Raw genomic sequence first — 17,177 nt, forward strand, 5'->3', positions numbered from 1 at the left:
TGAACTATTCTGTATTTGTATACAGTTTATTTAAAGCTCTTTTAACATGCAGATGAAGTTGTCTTACAAATGTGCATACGCTCGGAAAGATGTGTGGAGTTTTGTGAATGACGTGTGTTATCTGTAGATCAGTCGCCGCGGTTCTGAGTGTGCAGACGCCATGCTGGTCGCGCCGTGAGGGAATTACAAAGAGAAAACGTTGCGTAGATGGAAAGAACGGGTTGTGAGATGGAAGAAAAGATGAAAGTTTTTCCCGATTCAGTCAATTAGTGGTTACGCCCGCTGGCTTCACAGTTGTCTACTCTTGGATCAGTACATACTGTCATCCTCAGAAATAGTTACCTTCACAACAACTGGAGCATGGAGTCTTATGGGCATGAGGATTATTTAAAGCTTTTAAGAGCGCTCGGTTTGATTAGTGGAAAATCCATATTTGTACATTGCCATGCAGGAAAGAGGCTTGCGTGGAGGAGGAGGTTGTTTGTGGTGACTAGCATTGTAACTAAAATGAATGGAAGAATATAAACACAAGTTGTGATATTCGGGCACTTGGTATGCAAATACTTCAATGGAAAGCACAAATTGTTCATTAGTTCTATATAAAGCCAACAGGACATATGGAGGCTCCAGGCTGTGCTGGATCTCCCTTTAACTGCTTGAATTTTAAGTCCGTTAATTGCACATTAGCGCAGTATAGCAGTTGTTTTGGGAGGTTAGTCGATTCCCTGTGCTAAACCGCTGATAACCGAACGATCTGGAATATGATTCCACACGACTCCGGGAAGTCTCCTCTATTGAGCTCACCCTGCATGATCTCTATGAAGCTGAAGAAGATTGCATTGCCTCCTATCTCTCACACAGCTCCTGCCATTGATATCGCCATAAAGACGATAGTTACAGTGTTAGTATTCTAAGCGTCACATGCAGGAAATCAGAAGATGATTCGACCTTATTGAAAAAGGCAACAGGACAATTTTCTCTTGGAAGAAGAATTATCTTTGTCACTACAGGACAGAACAGTGTTTAGGCATGACCGGGAATAGATTGGGTTTTGATGTCCGTGAACTGTGTACACAATCATCATTAATCACAAAAGATGATCGATTGTTTGTTTTCCTGTGATTGTGAGATACGGACACATTCAGGGTAAAATAATGCTACTGAACACGTTTTTGTGATGAATGTGTATTCACTACACTGTTAAAAACAAGATGCTTCAAAAGTTTCTTCGATGCCACAGAAGAACCTTTTGGTTCCATAAAAAACCTTTAACATCTGAAAAAGGTTCTTCAGATTATAAAAAATGATGGTTCTTTAAAGAACCTTTGACGGAATGGTTCTTTGTGGGACCAAAAATGACTCTTCTAAGACATCGCTGTCAAGAACCTTTTAAGCATCTTATTTGTGAGAGTGTAACTGTGCAAAAGTTAAAGGCCACCATTAGATTGGAATAGGGACCATATCATTATTTCTCACTGTCTACTAGAATACAACCAAAAAATATAAGAAATTTGTATGTAATATAAAAAATATATACTTCAGCAATAGTAAGAAAATGGCCTAAATATAACAAAACCCTAATTTCCAATACAAAGTTCATGACTTGCAAAATGAAAGAGATAACAAAGTAACGTGAACAAATTGTGAATATGTTAAGTTATGGTTTAGCGCATACTAAACACGTTTCTAACCAAATGTTAGTCCAAAACTTGTCAAAAAGTTTGCCCAACTTGCAAATCTGAACAAACAATATTGCACAAGTTCCCAAGATGCATTGCCGTATGTTTAATTGGGTGGTTATTTATTTTTCTATTGTAGTGTTTTGCATCTCTTGCTGGTGTCATTTCAACGCGTTCTCATCAATCTGCATATAAATAGCACAACTTTCCTCTTTCCGATTGCGTTCATATTGATAAGACCGCGTTGGTAACTTATTCTGAATTGTTGTTGTCAGTGTTAGCGTTCTGTTGTGTTTAGAGTTTTTTTTATGAATGATCTGGTCCGCGTTCCCCGAAACCGTTTTATCGCTACGTCATTCTAATGTTAAAACTTAAGCTGTACCTTATCGTTAATGTGTGTTTCCCGTTTTTAGTTCAGTATACCTTCTGTGAGTTATACGTGCGGAAAGGTTGGTCTGGAGCGCTCTTAGCTATACCTTATCACTTTACAAGTCTAATTGTTAGTTGCTGAAATAAATTTCTTTAATACACCGCAACAGCATGTAGCTTTGCCTGATATAAATGACCATACTGCCAGTTAGTGTAGCGTGTTGTGACATTTGGGCATTAGATTGCATCATAATGAAATAAAATCCATGGTTAGATTTAGTTTGTAATTTTGCAATTTTTTATCCTTTAAGTCCTCATAAATGCAACGTCAAATATTTCTAAAGTGCTTATTTTATAATGAACGCCGCTATCTCACATAAAGCAGTCTGTATAGATTGAATAATTGATTGCCGAGCGATCGATATCCATTCATTCAGCACCACGGCTATGGAGACCACCTGTTAACGTGGCATGTAGGAAAGTAACCTTCTGAGGTATAGTTCGGGAAACACACGTCGAAAAGGTATACCTGTACTTAAGATGTACCTTTAGAGTCTTCGTAGCACGCTGATGGCTGGACTACACTGGTGCAAACCTTTTGAACGTTTCAGATAGAAATCTGATCAAATCTGAAGACTGGCACAAACTTTAAGTTTGTTGAGTTACCTCAGTAAAATGTTTTCGATAGGTTGCCTTATTATATTAAATTGACTCCACCATTTTTACAGGTCAGGACAGTTTAAAAGTTCAAGATGTTGTCATTGCCAAGAGAGGTCACGCTAAATACTGACTTTTAAGTCACAAAAACATTTGTTTTGTTTTGGGGTGCATATTTTCTGTTTGCATCTTAATAAAGAGACTGAACAAAAAAACTGGTGGTTTTGACATTTCATTTGATCTAATTTAAATGTTCATTATGGCTTGCACCTGAACTATGGGAGAACTTCATGGTCCATTGTTATCTCACAGATGTAAGCTTATAATAAAGCATTACCTTTGTAGAGGTGATTGCGTGTGTCCGCATTCTGCAAGTTTCAGGACTTCTCTCAAAGGCAGAAAAGTTCAAATTGCAGAGTGATTGATCATTTCTATTTTAAAATATGACCAAACAGGTCATAGCTGCATATGCCGCGATGCTTACTGAATGTGAAATGATCGGATGACCTTGAGTTCTCGACTCCAATCCAATATGAACACATTCAAATTTGCAAATGAAAGCAAATTTGCCAAGAAAACCCTCTTCCACATTTAGAAACTGATTTATTACCCCAAAACCTTATGTAAACATCCCTTCCGTAAAATTTGACATTTCGTCTTTTTTTCTGCTTATTTTTGATGCTGTTATTTTGTGGGAAGTTGAAGCATCATTGGTCTTGCAGCGGTTGGCTTCTGCGACAGATGGTCCCTATGCCACGTTCCCCTCTGGCTCCAGCTTGCGTCTCGGCCGGAGGGCAGGCCCCGAACCTGGTGCCCTGTGAAATCTTGTCGCATCCATGAGTGCTTGCGATGATGCTGGTCCCAAAGAGTGCAGGCTGCCAGCGTAGACACCTGTCACCGGTCCGTGTCTGTCGCCAGTCGTACGTGGTGGTCATCGGGCCAGCTGTGGCTCTGCTCAGCTCAGTAGCGCAACGGTGGGCTTTCAGCAGTAGGCCCACAATGCACTTCAAGGCTTGTAGATAGATGAGCACTCGTCAAATGTGCTTTGATGAAAGGCCAGCTGTGCTATCAAAATGACTCTCATGTGTTTTTTTCTCTATTTTAACCATCTATTCTTCAGGCTAGCATCTCCAGCTGCTTTCACAGAGGCCACATTGTAAATTGAAAAAAAATTTCATCAAAGCTTACTTTTGTGCTCTTTGGGGGGTAATGTGTAACCTATTGAAAACCGCAGTGGCTTGCGTACACACGCTGTTGAAAAGTGTCCACCCTCCTTTGTGCCGCTGTCGTTGAGCATCTGTGAAAGATCAGCAATTAGTTAACTACTGGAGGGCCTTTATCTGAAAAAGTCACCATAGCTCACCTATAATCAAATGTATCATTTCACAACCTTTTGTGGGACATTTGATATTTGGCAAACCTTATTACAGTATCATTCTCGGAGGCTGTATTCTTAGCGGGGAGGTTTTTGCGACACACCTTCCCTTCATTCAGCTCACCGTTCACTCAAGCTGCAATTCAACTACTCAGCAAGCCTGAACATCCAGGCTGCTCCTGACCCCCATTTCTCCCATTTGCCAGCCTGAAGCTTGTTCCCCGGTGGTTTATCTCTCTACGGATGGCTGGCTCAGCTGCTCCGTGCCCTTGCAGTGATTTGCACATGCTGGGCGGAAAGATGGGCGGCGCGTGCAACATAGAGCTCATGCATCTATATCAAAACACCTGACAACCATCCTCAAATGGCAATAGAAACAGATGGTGTTGTGTCCTGGTTTAGGAACAATACTAGATATGATGTTATAATTAATAATGGACAAATCTGTTATGTGACAGAAACTAGGTCTAGCTGTCACCAAGACTTTCTCACGACAGCTTTGATCAAAAGGTTCATTATACAAATCGTTGCTGTTCTTTCAAGACCTCCGGTGTCCAAATTCACTGTTTTTGAGAAAAAGGAACAACTTTTGATTAAATAATGTGTTGTCAAAGCACTTTTTATTACTTTTTATTGGTTAGATATTTGGAAAACCCAGTGACAAACATATAGGGTGACTAATAATAATGATTTATGGCAAAAAATAAAAATCACAAAATATGGAGATATAAGTTTTCAGAAGGACAACAGCGATATGCTTGTTCCCTTTCTTCGATGTTGTGTGTGTAACCAAGCCCAGTCAACTAAGCTGGAACGTTGCCGAAACGCTGCCACGTCAGGATATGACAAAGTCTCGTGCGTTGTTCTCAACAACCAAGATGTTTTTTGTACATTTTTTAATTGTTTCTTTTTGACATAACATTTGCATAACATAGAATATAGCAAAGAAGCTGTGGAAAGAGATGAATTGTTGCTTATTCTATAAAGATATTCTAAAATGGCCTGGACACATTTCTTGGTACCCTTTAGAAAAGATTATACATTATTGGATTAAAGTGATATCTCAAACAAATCTGTTTCTTTAATAAGTATCGGGGTCCCATCATTTTTGTCCACGACATTTTCACTTGTTTTATTATTTACAATATTATGTTGAATAAAAAATCTAAGTCTGATTTCAATTAAATATGGAATAAACAATGGTTCAAGTTATTTCATGGAAAATTGTGCATTATTAGTTTTTTGCAAGAGGGGTACCAACAAATCTGAGCACGTCTGTATGCAAAGTGTCGCAGTGTGCAGTGATGATAAGCTGAAGATGTCCTTCATTGAAAAATGGAGAGATATATGAGTCTAATGCAATTTCACTATTGATTGAACTAATGCATCCTCGAAGAGTCTCAGCTTCCTGTATTATTTCATTACGCAATTGTACCGTACGATTTCATCACTATAAATATTACGGGATTGCTTTCTCAGTCTTTACTGACTCCATATTAATCTTCCAGATATAGTTTCCAACGAAAATACACTTGTGACCTCTTTGAGTTTGGACCGATTCTTTGAGTTTTTCTTCGCTTACTGCAGAGTCTTAATCTGGCTCTGGATTAGTGTCTCGGACAGGGTTTATGACTAGTCCCAGACTAACTCAAATGTAAGAGGTGTCTAGATCGAAAACAACTCGCACTGACATATCTTAAAATATTTAAGTGTTTGTCTGGTCTCAAGATGAACAATGGTCTTACATAGTTTGTTCTTTTAAAACTCCTTAAATATCCTAATTTAAAGGAGGCGTTGTCCTGGTGCCAGAAACCGCCCCTGGCGTCTCTCTGAACTAATAAATCTAGACTTTACGATGTGATTAAAGTCTTTCTCTGATCCGTCGTGCAACATGATGCCAGTATTATGGCACATAAACGCTACACTACACTACAATTCTGCTTTTTTGGTGGGGCACGTATGCATAATTTCCAGCTCTTCTGGGAATTGTGGAAGATAGTTTTTCAGAGAAAACTGGCAGGGTGGCATCAGGGAATCTGATACGAGCGGTAGCAATACGCCAAAAATCGATTCTTTTCACATCGGCATTGCAATAAAATACCTACTCGACAATTTTTTTTTTATATACAGTGCAAAGCAGATTTTGTTTCTAGACAAAATAGTGATAAGTGAGTCTTTTGAAGGGGTTCTGAGCGCCACAGCTCCCAAAACTCTGACCTTTCCAAATCAGTTTAACCCGTGCTTTGCTCTTGTTTTCCGGTCCCTCCTGAACTTTTCTTCCATAGAAGCACCTGGAAGGCAAGGCCAGGCTGTGGAGGTGTAAACATTCTGAAAGCTCGGATCCATTTATAAAACAGACCTGCTGGAGATGAGTTTCTGCCCTGTTAGCAAGCATAAGAGGAAGGCGATATATCTTTACGGTGAGCACCTTCCCAAGGGCCCCACGCTCCGTGAATGTAACCAATGGCTGAGGATGTTGGAAAGAGGGGCAAGCAATGTTAAAAGCGGTGAAAGATGAATCTTTGAGTTTGCCACAGGGATGAGATTCCTGGAATAGTTATTTTAGGTTACGTTGCAGTCTAAAGGTACATTCTGAGAGATGTGTATTTATTATGGAGTTTATTCTGTGAATATTTTAAGTAATTTATATACATCATGTTAAATGAACTGCCTCTTATAAGTGCACTTCTAAGCATCACTGGTAGCACACGGTGGTCTTCAGCAAGCACTGTAGCATAGATACAATTTGTTGGTGATGCCAGGTTGTACTTTTTCATATAGTATGTATACTTGGCGAGTTTTTTCCGATAAGAGATAACATGTTTTCTTATTGTGCATTCCAATAAATATCGCTAATAAAAACTAACACAATTTAATAAAACAACGATAACATCATACAAAACATGATTTTTGAAATATTTTTCTCATTTTGGAAGCATACTCTTCATATGTAGTGTTTGTTTTTTAAGCGGTCCCCGATCTTCAATATAATGGTATGATATTGATGGCGTATGTTTGTTCAACATGATTTTATTGTTCTCCTTTCCTTTCACCTGGATGATATGCCAAAGCCAGAAAATATTGACCAAAAAGGATTTTCACAACAGAGGTTTAATAAATATGACAATAAAAATATGGAAGTCATAGCCAGTTCTGTAAATCCCTTTTATCCCCACCGGCTTTCCTTTGCTACAAGCACTTAGAGTTTAAGTGCTCGATAATACCTTATTTTATGCCCGCATGCACCCTTGAACGGAAAGGGCATTTCCTCTTTCCTCTCTCATTTATTCTGCAAACGCCACCTAGATCAGATAAAGGCCCATCTGGGAAATTGTCCTACAAAGACCCGTTCATTAATATCGGCCGGACCCTCGGTCTCACATCATGCATACTCGCACGTAAACAAATAAACGAGAAAACTTTTGTCTTAAGAAATCACAATTGTTTATCATCCTTGTACTTGTTTAGAGTCGGACGTCAATGAGATTCTGCGGCAGAAGAATGTGAGGCACGTTTTGCATTGATTTTAGAGCTTGAGCGGAGGGCGATTTATCATGAAGCAATGCTCAACCATCATCCTCTTCTCTCGTACAGTTTTCCCCCATCCAATAATCTTTTCAGAGATCTTCCCTGCTCTTCCGATTGTTTTCCAGAGTGCTAAACACGTTCAATTAAAGAAAATACAGAATGGGCACAAAATCGTGTTGAGCAACTAACAAAACAAAAATCACTGAAGAGCGCCCATTTACACTACAAGGGTTAAGTCTTGAAAAGAAATATTTAATCTAACAGTGAACAATCTGTCATTATTTACCATTTACTGTTAAATACAAAATCTGTTAAACAGTGTTGGGCAGTAACGCGTTACTTAGTTACTGTAGTTTCATTACTATTAATATAAAATAGTAAAATAGTAAATGTAAAATAGTAATTAAATTATAGTTCCAAGCCCATCTAGCTACACGTTACAGCTGTGTTACATCGTTGCCGTTTAATTATTTTATCAATTATATTGTAATAGCTTTTTCAAAGTCTGGACGCCTGCCTGTCGCACCCGTGACATCATCGAACTGAAACCTGAAAGCGCCTGTGCGGAAAGTACTACCTAAGCTGTTCCGTGGAAAAGCTAAAAACTCGTAACGGCCATTGCTATCGCCGTGGCTTCAGCGGATTGGACGGAACGCAGACAAGGATTGGCTGAGGTGCCTCTTGTGATCCACATTAGCATTTATGCTCCAATTGTAAGTATAACAGACCCATACATCGTCCTATCATAAAACAATCATTGCAAAAACAACCTCAGCATGGAGCGAGAAACGTATGCGTTCTGTAGCTGGAAATACAATGGTTATTTTGAGTTTATTTCTGTCAAGGGCGAGAACATTGTTGTGCGTTGTGGGTCATGTTGTATTTATAATTTACTGTTAAATACAAGTTTGTCATTATTATAGCTGTCATTATTTATTATTTACTGTTAAATACAAGTTTGTCATTATTATAGCTGTCATTATTTATTATTTACTGTTAAATACAAGTCCAAAATCTGATGTGTTTAAGAATCAGTTTGACCCGTTATCTCGTAGGACTCTGCTGCTTTTTTTACAATGCTCTGATACATTTTATTCTCAGGTTTGTTTATAAAAAAACTTGGCTTGCAGAGCCTAAGAAATGTAAAGACATTAAAATCTGTTAGCATCATTTCAAGTCTCATATCCTCATATCAAGTCTCACATCCTTGGACTATGTATTGCAGACTCTGTAATAAAAAGCCCTTCAACAGATGGTTACGTAGCTGTTATTATAGTTAACAACTGTAATAGTTATTATAGTTCATATTATATATTAATATTTTGAATAAGCTTAAATTTTTATTTTTTTCGTATTTATTTTTATTTTATTAAGTTTTAGCAATTTTGGTATATGCTTTTGTTATTTTATAATGTATTTGTTTATTTGTTAATTAATATCTTGATTTGTTTCAAAGAGGTTGACAAAGGTTGACAAAGTTCTTCTTCTATGGCATTCCTTTTTTAAGAGTGGAGAGTATTAGTAGTCTGTTGGATTAAGGTAAAGTTTGGGGTTGAATATCAAGTAAATTCACATGTGGTTGCGAATGTCTTATAAAGGATTATCGTAGCAAAGCGTTAGCTATAGAGAGACGGTCTACTTATAGTGACTGGAAGTTGACAAGAAACTGCAATGTTACTTGTTATTTGTAAAATATCAGATTTTATCAAAATATAGTCTTACCTGCAAGATGCCTTAACAGGAGAAACATTTGAGAAACTGTCTGCCATCTGTGCTTTTTTCTTTCTTATCTGTAATTGTCTCCTACAGTAGCTGTTAACTGCACGATACGTTGTATTCTATGATTTATTTCTCACTTGAATGACTTTGAGTTGATTAGAAGTAAGAATCAATGTTTCCCTCTCTAGAATAAGTCTCCTTACAGGACAGCTGTTGAAGAACGTGACAAACCCATCATAGCATCACTTCCATCTTTACTGTAGCTAATTCGATTGCAGCTCCTCATGTATTTAGAACGCTTTTTCGTTCTGTCTTAATAGTTTCCCTTCATAAAGTGATATCCCATCTGGTCTAATTTGAAATCGTCTGTAACATGCAGCTCTCCCAATTTGCGGTAAAGTTATGTTTTGCTTGTTTGGCTAATTCAAAGAGATGCACCCAAAGGAAATCGAATTACGTAAAATACATTATCTTACTTGGTGCTATGTGGCCACAGATCTTGGTATGGTTTTCATCCATCTTTCTTTGGCGACACACATAGATTATAATCTCACCGGCTGTGGGGAAGACGAAAGGAAACCTTTTAAAAATTTGATCGCTGTGATCAGACGACTAATGTCAAAACGTTTGAAATGTTGTAGTGATGATATTATCTGTGCAATATACTTTTGGTGGAATCAGTAAATTTGTATGCGTTTGTGTTACCTGTGACTCTAAAACTGATGACCCCGAGGTTGTTGTTGCCATTCTTTACCAACCCAGAGCCATTGAGAGAGAGAGAGAGAGAGAGAGAGAGAGAGAGAGAGAGAGAGAGAGAGAGTTGCGCCAATGGAAATTCAACATTTTTGCGCGTCATCTGAATCATGGGGCCTTCTGACGTTTTTTCTTTAAATGTTTTATTTCTTTAAATGTTGTATTCATGAAATGACTAACGTCTTTAAATGAGTTAAAATGTTACATCAGTGGGTCTGTTCAGCCCCAGCTCCAAGCGTTACTTGTAACTTCCAGTAACTATTGAGAGCCTCCATGAACCACCATTGCCGTGAAAAAACGGTTCCATCGGAGTCAAAGGAGTTGACGCAACTCTCTCTCTTTCGATGGCTCTGTCCTAACCGAGCCACCAGAACACACGAAAGCTTTTATAGATAAACAAATACACTTCACCGTTGTGCAGAATTCGTGAAGAATCTTTTTCTTTGGAATCAATATAATTAGGTAAGCTTTCCTACGCTACCCTGTGTTCAATGATGGACTTCAAACCGTTCTTTAGAATGAATTCTCTTTTATCTAGACCACTTCCCTCCCACTGTGTTATCACTTCACCGATTCACCATTTACACATTATGTACGACAACTGATGTAATTCCTTTAAAAGTGGTGAGAACATTGAATAAATACACAACAAATATATATCAGTGTTTTCTAAAGGTTCACAAAGCTATATGGAAAGAAAGATCATTTGTTTCGTATTCTTTATGGTACAGGCTTTGAAGCAGTCTCTTGTTTTAGAACTGACATACTCATTAAACAAAATTCTGACATCTACGTATATGAGAATTCGTATTTTTGCATTTGAAATGGGTATTTCATCTTTCTTTTTAATAGGCCACAGCTAGTTTCTAATGACAAAATCCATTCGTGACATGAACCCATAAACTATTACTTAGATCTCAGGTTTGAATGTACATTGCTATGGATAATGTAAGGCAAACAGTATGTATCGTTTTGTAATCGTATCTCTCCATTTTCTCGCCTCACGCTCTGCTCTTTTCTCTTTCCCTGCAGGGAGGCATGATCGCTCTGCTGCTGTCCATCCTGTGTTTGGTATTGATCCTTTACACTCGCAGACGCTGGTGTAAACGCCGCCGGGTCCCTCAGCCGCAGAAGAGCGCCAGCGCCGAAGCAGCCAATGAGATCCATTACATTCCCTCTGTCCTGATGGGTGGCCAGGCGAGGGAGAGTTTGAGGAATTCGCGCGGGCAGGGCCACAACTCAAGTGGCACCCTCAGCATCCGCGAGACGCCCATACTGGACGGGTACGAGTATGACATCACGGACCTGCGACACCATCTGCAGCGCGAGTGTATGAATGGCGGCGAGGACTTCACCAGTCAGATGACTCGTACCCTTGACTCGCTTCAAGGGTGCAATGACAAAGGCATGGACCTCACCTCAGGTGTGTGAGCTCACCGCACGCTGCACACGATGATAATGAATGTATGCAGATGGAGAATAGATGTTAAATTGTGAGCCAATCAAACATCAGACACTGGATCTCATTCACTAATCTAACGCATATTTAAGTGTTCTTGCGAGAGCAGGAAAGGTTTTCACACTACATTTATGCAGGATTCACAATGAAATAATTGGACTTTCGGCAAAAACTCACTTGTGTTTAGCCCAAAAATGGCAACGTGCGTGAGCCAAAATCAGATGAAACACAATAAACCACTTTTATTGAACTTAGCGACACATGTTCGGCACCATCCTTTCAATGCAGAACCTTTTAAATGGAATCTATTAAAAAATAAGATAAAATCATTTTTGTTACCAATTTAGTAAGTATAGAAAGAGTTGTAACTATTGTAATAAATGTCACATATTATAATAATATTATCAAGGTTATTATAGTTTTTTAGAACCAAACATTTCTGTTTATTGCAACAAATAAAAAGAATTGCCTATATGTGAATAATTTGAAATGTTGCCTCGGGTATCAAATTTAATGCATTTAACGCGAAAATAAAACAAATAAGGTTTACATGAAGGTTGTATTTGTAAATGCATTAGCTAACAATGGACACATTTTTTTTTTATCATCGGTAATATTAAAGTAATTAGTTTATACAATTATGCACTGTGAATTGACTAATGTTAACAGTTAAGTTAGATAAAACATGTATTAAATGATGAAATAAGCATGAACTAAGGTAAAACAAGTATTGTTCATTTTAGGGAATACATGAACTAATGCTGACAAATACGAACGTATTGTAAGGGGCTACCACAAATGAATTGCTACAAATGAAACTAAAAGCTAAAATCCAAAATTGTTCATAAAGCTCAAATAAAATTGAAACATCAAACCTATGAATATTACTACTGCACGAATATATGCAAATAAATATTTTAACTTTATATATTTAAGAATACATTTAGGTCATTTTGAATTCTTTCTGAAAACTTTTATACTATATGGACACATTTGTGTTAATAAGTGAGATCCAATCACCGTAAACCTTTTTAATAACATGCTTTAATCGCACACCCCTAATTCAGTATTAAGATTCACTTTAATATCTGAGGTGCGTAAATAACTCGGCAACCAGGCTGTGAAGTCATATTCGACTGCACTTGATCAAAGAGTGCGTACGTAAAATTGCTATGAAAACGCTGGACCCTGTAAAGTTTTTCATGTGTCCTTTGAATATCGTTTTAGCTTATGCATATATATGATGCAATACCGAATCTGTCTTTTAGATTCAGAAAGGATGTTTGTCTTGAACAGTTGCCCACTATAAATACCCCTAAAAGGCTGTGCAGGAGGGGAGCGATTTCATGCTGTCACGCTAATTTGGCTAATACAATAAAACCCTGCAGTGTCAGTTGTCTTTGCCGTGCAATTTACTCATTATAACGGGGCAGACTAAATACAGGGGATGGCAGTGTTGCGTAATGGCGAATGACGAAATGTCATATTCTCAGACACTGGCCCGTGGAGGCTCTCATTTGCTTTATTGTAACATAAACCTAAAAACGCTTCGCAAAGATGGGTTGACTTGTCGTTCTGAATGACAAGCGCTCTTTCCCTGCGCCTTCAGTGGGCGAGTTGCCGTCCATCTCTTTGTTCCTAATTGTAACCTTTCACCTTCAGGAAACGACAGTACAAAACTGTCCCTAATGAGCAAGTACAAGGATAACATCATAGCCACGAGTCCCATTGACAGCAATCACCAGCAAAACACGCTCCTCCCTCACAACACCTCCACCAATCAGCGCAAGCGCCTGTCCAGCAAGACACACGGTGAGTCTGGATATGTTCTTTCATGCACGCAGATCTTCAACCACAGTGTGTGTGTGTGTGTGTGTGTGTGTGTGTGCCATTCAACATACCTGTCTGTCCAACCTGAGCTCCCAGGAAAACATGACTATTCTTAAAAATAAAAAAGTGGTTCGCAATCATAGAGAAACATAGAACCACGTTTTGTTGCTTCAGTGGTTCTTCAGAGGTTCTTCTGCACAACCAAATGCGAAATCTCTGTCTGTCTTTCGATACGCTTCGGGAACAAATAACCCACGTCCAGCGAAGTATGTCCCTTGAATGAGAGCTGGACAAATACTTGATTCTCTGCTCACGTGTTTTATGCTTCATTACCTCAGTCCAGGACACACACGGCCTCTCCCTGACCTTCCAACCAGCCTTTTTCATACCCATTTGAATGTAAACATTTATGAAATAAACAAAGGCTTGAGAGATCAAATCTTTGAGAGCAAGTAAAGGAGTTCCACCATTTCACTGTGGATCCCTCTTAACAAACCTAGAGTGCACAAATCATTGTCAAGAAATGAAAAGTGCAGGAACCCAGACATTGAATCTTTATTTTTCAAGGCAGCGTAATGTATATATCGCCAGTGCACTAATTACACCACGGCTGAGTTTGTCTCTCTGGATTTGAGTCTGTCTTATGCTGCTGGCCTTTGAAAGCTCTTTCTGACAATACTTTCCAAATTTCCTCACATTTCCATAGTTTTTGGCATTCATCTTGCTTCGTTTGTTTGTCGCTGAACACAAGGGGAGATAAATAAATTTGTCAAAGTGTGTTTTTTATTTGCCGGATGAATTGCGACAAAGTGACTTTGTTCCCTTTGAAAATATTTCTCTCTTCTCTAACAAATCCGACGTGACTCCCGAGCTCTCGGATCGCTCCGCCGAACGCGAGGGCTGCTGACGGCTATGTTTAGACTCCCGTTCACGTCGCCCTAGGAGATCGCACACGTTCTCTCGACTCGGCAGTCGCACCTGCCTCTCACCTCCTCTATTTATACCCCTCATTTTCATTAGTCAAATTAGAACTGTTGCACGCGGCGTTCTTGGTTTTTCAGCTAACTCCAGGTCAGCGGTATTTGTGTAGGTGTTCGTTTTTCACCTTTCCTTTGCGTGACATCGTTCCGCTGCCGCAGTTTGATTCCAGGACCTTTCTGATCATTGAGTTCCCGGAACCTGAATGGCAGAACAAACTAAGTTTTGTTGTAGGAGGCATGTGCACCTGCGCTGCATGCCAAGAGGCCGCCGGCTCTCCGCGTTGAATATTTAAGAGAGCTCATCTTTTATTCCCCTCCAGGAGCTTTACACCTTTTGCCCCTGCCTAATTGTGGAGGCTAGCGCAGAGATGTCACCTGCTCGGTGAGGTTTCAAACTAATTCCTTTGAAGGTGGTTCTTTTGTACCCGTTTGTTGCAAAGGCACGGCTGTTCTGGCACGTCATTTCAGAAAGTCTTTGGATGTGAATATCAGATGCTTGATTGTTTTCATGGTAAACTTCAGACATTTTCTAACCTGGTGCTCTTGGATTTTTTAAACCAAATGTTTATGGTGAAGTCATGTTGACATTAGCAGATAGTTGTATTCTTACCAGGGATATGATGAGATGTATTGTGGCTAACTTGTGTTTCCATTTCCTAATCTCTGTTCTGCTTAGCGCATCTCCACAGTCTTTATGTCATACTATTTTTAAACATTTTATGGATGTGACAAATAAGGATGCACATTTTTGAGAGACGACACACTTTGTAGAATTTCTGTGTATTAAAATTTACAAACCAGAAGCAATAATACCCAACAAATAGAGAAGGGATAACTCTTCCTTGAACATTAAATAGTTCATTTATTTTATTGTATTTATTTTCATGTGCCCTTTAATGAGGAATATGAGACTTTTTGGACATGACAATTCACAGATCTGACTTTTGACAAAAAATGCTTAAAATGTATTTTTAATTAAACCACCTCTTGCCGTCTCCTTCGTGTTGCTTTGACCATGTCTGTACATCATTTCTTATTTCATGACAGTACGGACTTACATTTGTAAAATACACGTCATTCAGCTATTTACATCCAGACCACTAAACATTCGTACCTAATAATTGCTTGATTATCCTCCGTGCCAGCAAAGACATTTTTAACAGATGGTCGAACTGTACGGTGAAGTAACTCCAACATTATTCCTCATCATTGTAAGCCGGTGTAATCCACGGGTCAGCGCGCTCATGCGTTTCCACCTTGCACACTTCGTAATGAAAGCGTTTGTCTGGCCATTTGACGGGTAAATTGTGTCTTTTTGTGCACAATAAGAAAGAGCCCGTGGAGGCGTGTGCATCTGTTATCTGAGTCGCACTCCTCAGGTTCTGTTCATTACTTATATTTAGACTTGCTGAGGAGAAGCACGTATTATTAAACAATATTTACTGTTGCTGCTGTGATTCTGCTGGTCTGTACTGCATATGTGTGACTGGTGTTCATAATGATACTGTTTATAATGTGTGGTTTAAATTCTGTATATAATTTGTATGGGTGTTTCGAAGATGTTTGTTCTATTGCTAGATGTTGTCAGGCACTATATCATCACTGTGATTTTTGTCCCTTGTCATTTTAACAATACAGTATGTGTCATTCATGACTCCATTTCATTTCACGAATGTTCTGTATGTACTGTACGGATAGGTCAACTTTGATTGATACCGCTCATCATTTATTTTATCCAAAACCTGTATATGACTCTTTCTTCTGGAACACAAAAGAAGGATGTTTTATTAACAAAGTTCAGGAAGGGCACATGCAGATAACTTACCCGGCTGGCTTCCTACAAACAATCCTCCTACTAGCTCAGGAGAAAGCCCCTACAAATAGACAAGACATTTTCGCAGCATCCCTCCTCCACCCCAACTCCTCACCATCAGCCTATTTTTACCACAGTATAACATGGGGGAACGACCTGAGTCCAGGAACATGCCATCTCTCCCCGGGACAGCATGCCAAATACGCATTAAATCCGTCCCCTATCTGTAGTTATTATATGTGAAACGTCTCTGGTGTTATGTCCATACAATGACAATCAATGGAGGTCAATGCTGTTTGTTTATAAAAATATCTTCTTTTATGTTCTGCAGAAGAAAGAAACTCACACAGGTTTGCAATGACAGGAGAGTGAAGAACTGATGAAATATTTTCATTTTTTTGGGTGAGCTGTCACTTTAAGGTACATGTTATCAGTATGTGTGTTCCATAGAAATCAATGCAGTGCTCAACCAATGGAGTGTCCGGAAAACGTATTTATTAAACTTGTAACTTTTTGTACATTTCGTTTTGCTTAAATGGAATGATTTCAAGTATGTATTTCATTTAAAAAGAAGGTTTTGCAATGAATCTGCTGTTTAGAGGTTTGCAGCTCATCACAATTATGTGATGTATCAATCAATTATGCTGATAAAGGAAATAATTGGCAATTAAACAAAAAACATCTCATTGTCATGCTGTCCCTATTGTTTCGTTTCAGACCCAGATAATACCAGCGTGTTTGGAAATGTTGCTGTATGTCTTGATGCAAATCTTTCTTTTGTTTCTAAACTAAAAGTTTATTTTAGGACATTCATTCAGAGATGAAGAAATTCATGTTTAATAGATTATTTATGGCATACGGGTGTCCTACTTACACATCAATATTCACCATAATGCGATAAAAAATTATACGCTTTTCTCCCCACAAAATGGTTTTCTGGAAGCCCCACAGTCGGCCTGTTTAATACTTGAACCTGATGAATGAGTTGATGGATGGTTTCTTTGTGAATCCTGCA

At 38.7% G+C, this 17,177-nt stretch overlaps 1 protein-coding gene across 2 annotated transcripts in view; it reads left to right on the forward strand.

Annotated features, from left to right (window-relative positions):
- Window positions 1-17,177, forward strand: part of astn1 (astrotactin 1) — a 187,347-nt gene that overhangs the window by 31,412 nt on the left and 138,758 nt on the right. For both annotated transcript variants that reach the window (XM_079452416.1, XM_079452417.1), the window contains exons 3-4: window positions 11,113-11,503; window positions 13,202-13,351. In XM_079452416.1, the coding sequence (XP_079308542.1) occupies window positions 11,113-11,503; window positions 13,202-13,351 (541 nt within the window). The remainder of the gene's footprint in view (window positions 1-11,112; window positions 11,504-13,201; window positions 13,352-17,177) is intronic.

Source organism: Barbatula barbatula (genome assembly GCF_947034865.1).
Source record: "Barbatula barbatula genome assembly, chromosome: 3".
In the NCBI taxonomy this organism is placed as follows: Eukaryota; Metazoa; Chordata; class Actinopteri; order Cypriniformes; family Nemacheilidae; genus Barbatula; species Barbatula barbatula.